At 35.8% G+C, this 7,277-nt stretch overlaps 1 protein-coding gene across 1 annotated transcript in view; it reads right to left on the reverse strand.

Moving 5' to 3' along the window:
* LOC107674078 (leukocyte tyrosine kinase receptor-like) overlaps nt 1-3,460 on the reverse strand; it is a 57,060-nt gene extending 53,600 nt beyond the window's left edge. The window contains 1 exon segment of the mRNA XM_016467937.1: nt 3,253-3,460. Coding sequence (XP_016323423.1) covers nt 3,253-3,307 — 55 coding nt within the window. The 5' untranslated portion in view covers nt 3,308-3,460.
* Between the last annotated feature and the right edge of the window lie 3,817 nt (nt 3,461-7,277).

Raw genomic sequence — 7,277 nt, forward strand, 5'->3', positions numbered from 1 at the left:
CCCGAGTCCCCTGCTCCGCCAAGGCCTCCCGAGTCCCCTGCTCTGCCAAGGCCTCCCGAGGCTCCGGATCCGCCATGGCCTCCTGAGGCTCCTGATCCGCCATGGCCTCCTAAACTACCTGCTCCACCATGGCATCCCGAGTCCCCTGCTCCGCCATGTATATGGCGTGAGGACACGCCTTCCGGAGGGGGGCGTTATGTCAGACTCTGTTCCATGTTTTGTCTGTGTCTTGCTCCCCAGGTGTTCCTTTCCCATGTTTAATTTGTCCCAGGTGTTCCCCATGATGGTTCATTGATCCCAGGTGTCTCGTCATCCCCTCCTCCTGTGTGTATTTAAAGTGTTCCCAGTCCCTAGTTCTCTGTCTGCTGTTGAACGTCTTTGTGTGAACGTCTTCCTGTGTTCGTCTCCCTTGGTTCCTTGGTGGTAATAAAGTCCTGTTAAACGTATTCTCCAGCGTCTCCTCGTTCCTCGTGTGTGTGCATCGTGACAGTTATGAGGGCATGTGAATTAAAAACAGACAATGATGTGCACAGGTAAAATTATTATAGATACTGCAATATTTCATTAAGAAAATAAGAATAGTCGATTTTGATTTCAATCAGCTGCATCCACTTACCTAGGCAGCCACCTCTCTAGATTCATGTCACATTTAGTTCAAATGACCTCCTAAAATAGCCAGCTACAGTTTGCCCTTATAAAACACTTTTATAACATACTGTATACCTTAATTAAAGTGCTGGTAAGAATACAAATGTAGTAAAACTCAGGTGCGACCTTGCCATTTAGGTTAATAAGTAAGGGGGTGGAGTCTCTGCTTGAGACGGCCTAATGCATATTTCATGCTGCTTGATCTGGCAAGCTGTAATGTGATTGGCTAGCTTTATGCTAGCTTTGGCTTCTACCAGTCTGTCTCGCTTTATTTATGCCTATTAAATAATCAACACATTACTTTTGGTTGGATGGAAATTGTGATTTTAAAGTTTCCACACATTTCCATTCTTTTTTGGGATGTTTTTATAAAGCTGGTCACAGACCAACACTGCTGCATTGTTATATGAGTTTTTTTCTGTTATTTCACTATTATTTCATGTGAACTCTTTCACATAAATCCACTGCGAAATGGGTAAAACATAAGAAACTCTGCTTTTTCATGTTGCGTGTCTTTAGGGTGGTTCTTGCTATCAAAATAATAATCTATCTTCTGATTCAGTGTGGTTAGAAAATCTGCCAACAGAACAAATGTAAAATAAATGACAATGCATCTGAACAAGACTGAATCTGGATCATAACTCTTACTTCTTCTCTAAAGCACTGACATTCACAATCCCTAGATGGTTAAATATCCTCAAAGCTGACTGTAAGCTGACAGAGACTCATAATACATGATATCATCGCGCTGCTTTCTGTCTTTAATGTTCATAAAAAAGCAGAACATTTTAGTAATATTACATACTGTAGTTTATAGTACACTGGGTCATTCCTGAGTGAGTCAGAAGTTATTTCATTTGGCTTGGAAAAAAACATAAATGGATGAAAACTGGAAAGAGAATAGCGAAACCACTCGAGAAAAAGAAAGGGAATGTAAAAGGCTAGAGGCAGTATTCACCTACATGCTTGAATGTGCCTTGAGCTACTTGAGTTGCGGGTTTCAGGTTTTCCTCAGCCTGACATCTGTGCATTCAATTTTGCTAAAAGCTCAGCTCAACAAAGGACAGCAGAATTATATACAACTGATTGTCGGTGTGTGCCAAAAATATTAATAAACAAACAAATAAATCCATAAATAAATATGTTAGACACATAATGTATGTATTGAATACTAAATTGCCAGATTGCTGGACACTGCTGAGAAATGACATACTTTCCAATTTCAACATGAATAGAAACTGCATATCTGGACCACTCTTCCCAAATTCCTAATTAAAGGTGAAGTCTGTTTGCTATTACATAAATATGACCTTATAAAAGCAAAACACTCATTACATAAATCATACATACTCTGGCCATACTTCTGCCTAATGGACAACAAACATGAGTTAATAATCTGTGATGCTGATGAGGTAATTTTGCCTAAGCAGGACAGACTAGGCACTAATGAGAAGGATTAGATTGAATATCACATCTCATAGACACAAACTAATAGACACATTAGTATATGCAAAGCCCTCTTAAATTAGAATAATTTTTGTGAATTCTGTCCTTCAAAATATTGGCTGAATAAGTGGACAAAATAAAAACACGCTGGCATATGTTCAGACAGGAGTCAACTAAAATGACTTAACTGAAAAGTTGAACTGGGATCTCTATTTTTCATAAACGCAAGGTCAGGAAAGATGCCACATGATTTGAGTATTCAATTTATTCATCAAAATATGTGTTGGCCAAAATTAATCGTTTCATAAAGTTTCACAGTTTGAATTTTGCTAAAATGCCTAGGCTGTTTAATGACAGGTTAACATAGCCCATAAAAGTAAAACACATCCAAAATCAATCATTAGGCTAAGTGTATTAAATCAACTGTATCTTTTTTTTTTCTTGAGCATGCAGAAATTGACTTACAGCAATAAACTCACCCTGAAAAATATTTTGTAGAATAAACTAGCCCCTGACTCTCTTACAGGCTATTTTTTGCAACATAAATCTGCACATGAAATGCATTCTACACATCTGTTCTGACTTCAGACTGAATGTTTAAATGGCCTCCTATAAGTCCCATGCAGATCATTAATTAAAAACAAATAAGAAACAATAATAACACATATTTTGGAAAGCCAATAGCTATTTATCCTCGATATAAAGCTAATTTTAAAGTATTGTTTTTTAAGGTGGGCTGACATGAAACTTGCACTAAAGGTTGCCAAGAACGGCTGAATCTCCCCAAGCTTGCTCATGTCTGAGGACTATTAGTTCTTCCCTATAACACCAAGAGTAGCCTACTTTATTTAATTAGTATGACACCACACATCTGGCCAGCATATTCTGAGATGTCCGAATAAATTATCTCAATTTCAAAGTGCTTTTGAAATCCGCACCGTTTAGCATCCTTAAAAATCATTATGTGGAACTGAGAAATCTATTTACACGTGTTTGAATCGAAGTGAAATTTGTGGTTTCATGATTCTGTTTCTCATTAGATCAAGTGGATTTCATTTGAAACCATCAAGGTCTGAATACATTTCTATCAGCGTTGCGTATGAACATGTTTATCATCGCCAGAAACCAGCAGGTCAGAATTAGTTTGCAAACACTTACCTGTGAAGATGAAAAAGGCAAGTTTTAAAAAAGTTTGACGAGTAGCATAATCCATGGCTCCTTAAAGAAGGATCCTAGAGATAAAGTACTGTTAGTCTAATATCTGTCCACTTTTATTCCTGGCGCGGGGGGAAAAAGCTCAATAACAACAAATAAAGCGTCTTTCCGTAACTATCCAATACCGTCTTACGGCTCCAGCTTCTCACGTTTCAGAGCTGCTGTGTGATTCATTATGATGCTGATGCTGCAGCGTCTCTCTTAGGAATGGGCGGATCTATCCTTAAGTATCGATACTTTCGATACTGATGTTGTTTTATGTTTCGATACCTCACATAAAAATATCGATTCTAAAGTGCATTTTTTTAAACATTAATTTTATTTACATATCAAGAAATTCGGTGCATAAAATAAGCTTCTAAGTGGAAAAATAGACTATATTAGCGAATAATTGTGTTGGATAGAACCATTTCTCCTGCTCATCGGAACACACGCAAATGCTTTTTAATTGTTATATTTCTCAATATTGCTGCTTTTACTGTTTGTTTTTTGTTTTGTTTTTTCAAATAAGTGCATCCTTGGTGAGCATGAGACTTAAAAAAATATTACAAAATCTTACTGACCCCAAACTTTTGTGTACATGTAATATTTATTTTAAATTGGCTAGTTTGTGCAAGTAAATTTATTTAAACTGGTTGTTAAAAGTTCAAATGGATTGTGTTATGTTCTGTAATTGCTGTTGATACATCTGTCAGAAAAAAAATATGCTAAAGTTTCACCTTTAGGGGTACAACAGCCTGGCAGCCTTTTACAAAAATTAACCATGGTTGTATTACAGTAACCACAGTTTACCACAGTATTTGTAGTAAAACTGCAGTAACCACAAATTTACCATGGTAATAATAATAATACATTTTAGTACTTATGTAACACCATGTTTATTTTTCATGAGGTACCCTCAAAGGTGCACCTTTGTAACTTATCTACCCTTAAAACATGCATACTTGTATGGTACTAATATGCTCACTTTTAGGGGTATAGTTGCACCTTTGAGGTTACTGCCCCATTAAAGGGCTAAAATATACAATTATAGTATATTTTATTTCTAAAAGTGTAAACAAAAAAGGCATATGAAATGTTAAAAAAACGTGGCTTTAAAAGCTAATATTAAGTGAGTATAATTACTGATTATATATTCTTTCAATACTTTAAAAGATCAGTTTAGTTTAGAGGTATCAGTATCGATATCGACGATACTGGGCTTGAAAATATCGGTATCGGATCGAAAATAAAATAAGAGGTATCAAGAACTGACGCTCGGTCCTAATGCCGGTTTGTCACGGTAGGTCAGTCTCATACACTCTTCTGGGTCAAAGGTGCACTCATAATTTTTTACAAATAACACATTTGTTTTACAAGTCAGGCTTTCCATATAAAGAAATGAACAGGGATTTAGGAAAAATATCATTAAAATTATGTACATTCACATGAGGTGACAGTACATATACACGTGTTCTAGACAAAGCCAATTGATTTTACTCGAGCAGGTCACTCTTTCATGGGGGCCGCCATATTGACTTCACATGACCAGTTGTGTCATATAACTGGCAGTAGCTATTATGCAAGTATTAATTAATCGACCATCCTTTCCTAAATGAGACATCACAGCTTTAGAGCATCACAGCAAGTGCTGTTGCCAGAATTGGGGGTTATTGTGTTTCTCTGTCATGTGATGGAGCATGTGTTTGACATGAGTTTCTAATATAGAGTTTAGATTCGCCTGTCATCTCTCCAGAATAATGATGAGACGTCTGGCACTTAACCTTTCAGGAAATAGTTCACTTCCTGCCATAGAAGTTCTGCACATACCAGACTTCAATGCTTTGACTCTCAAAAAAACAAAACCGTTTTTATCCAAATTCTTGCGTGTTTCCATATTTCTGTGTGGAACACACAAATATAAATATTGAGATAATGTTTTGTAGATGTAATGCACAAAAAAATATGTTCATTATGTCCTCAGCTCTGTATGCGACGAAGCAAATATTATTTAGGCATACCACTTAGAAAAATGAACATAAAAGCATGTAAATAAATAAATAAATAATGTAGTTACATGATACATTAGTGTCCTGCAGTGTCATTCGCGAAATGTCCCATTAGATCTATTACTGTTTTTTATGTAAGGGAACTTACAGTTAAAAGGTTTTTACTGTAGCATTTTTACAGTCTCTTACAGATAAAATAATAATTATTTACAGTGCAATGACATTAGCACAGCATCATTATGTAAATTAATAAAAATCTTAAATTAAGCCGAAAACAAAGGTTTATGTCTCCCTCTCAAACTGTCCTTTACAATACACAGAGAGGATTGAAAATGTAATGTCTGTCAGCAGTCCAGCCTGTGTACTGAGATCTGTTTTAAAGTTTGATTGCTCTAATTAAAACTGCATGATTTGTCAGACAACGGATAATTCAGCGGCAGATACATGTGTGAATTTTATTGCATTGCATTTTGTATAACCTCAGCTATTCTTAGAAACCTTACTCACTTATCACTGGCCTCTGTTCTTCAGTGGAAAAATAAAGAGAATGGTAAACTTCCAAGAAAGGACAGAGATAAAGAATAGAAAGACAGCCAACCCAATATAATAACATGTTCCTGTAGGTCAAATACAACATGGCGCTAGCAACGTCAATGCCATGGGTTAAATTCCCAGGTAATGCATGAACTCAAAAGATGTATAAATTGAATGCAATGTATGTTTGAATAAAAGAATCTGCCAAATGCATAATTGTAATGTAAATATCATTAGATAGTTGTGTAAAAAAACCTCAGTGGACTATTTTTTCATGTTATTTTGATGTTATTGATTATTGACACTAAGTTTGACCAAGCATTCACATGGAATTTGAATATACTGATAACTTAAAAAAAGTTAAAAATTCTATATTCAGCATTCAGCAATAAGCAGAGGGTTGAAGCGCAGTGCTTCTTTCAGCACATTAAACAGCTCATTCATTACTCCAGTAGTGTGCTTCAGATATATCTATTGTGCGCAGTATAATATATGCTGAAAGCACTCAGTCACTTGACCCTCTCCAAGCAATTTAGCTTCTTGTTATTTACTGCTCAAGGAGAGATTTTGGGGGGAAAAAAAGACAAAAAAAAAACTTTCATGCTTGTCTTTAACTCATAATGTACAACTGCTGCAAAAGCATACACTCTACAAAATGCTGGGTTGTTTCAACCCAATTTTGGGTCAAATATGGACTAACCCAACTGTTGGGTTAAAAAGTTAATTTAAAAATGTAACCAAAATTTAACCCAACAGTTGGGTTAGTCCATATTTGACCCAAAATTGGGTTGAAACAACCCAGCATTTTTAGAGTGTAGAAAATGCAAATCTGTTATGCTGTATTTTTCATATTTTGACCACAGTAAACCCCATAAGTAAGACTTGGCTTGAGAATAATTGACCGTTATTATGTGGTGGGCGAGTACGTTTTCCTTTCAGTTTTCTGTGTTGTGTTATTTTTTACAGTATGCCACTGAAATTTTCCAACAAGAGAGGACAATCAAAGCAACACACATCATTCATATTTTATATCCTTATTTTAACTCTGTGCCCTGAAGTGTTTGGTAGTAAGAATTGTTATATGATACAATTTCTTTGTTTGTAATAAGGCTGAATCATCCCTCTCAGGTCAGTTATTAAATTTGATCCTTTCCCAATAATTGTAATGCCAGCCGTGGGCTGCCATATCACAAGCAAAAACTCTTCATGAACATCAGTCAACAGAGAGGCCTGAAATGCTTTCATGTCCATTCCATATTTGTACTGGAGACATTTTTTTTTATACTTGAAAAAATAACTTAATGACTGGAATATAATTTATATGGAGACAAAGTGCATGCACTGACATTTCATATGACAGCATGTGTCTGCTTATATTTGTAAGTTTAATTTCTGCAATATATCTGCTCTCATGAAGAACAATTTCCTGTGGTTTTAATGCTGGAC

Source organism: Sinocyclocheilus anshuiensis, unplaced genomic scaffold, assembly GCF_001515605.1.
Source record: "Sinocyclocheilus anshuiensis isolate Anshui unplaced genomic scaffold, SAMN03320099.WGS_v1.1 scaffold544, whole genome shotgun sequence".
In the NCBI taxonomy this organism is placed as follows: Eukaryota; Metazoa; Chordata; class Actinopteri; order Cypriniformes; family Cyprinidae; genus Sinocyclocheilus; species Sinocyclocheilus anshuiensis.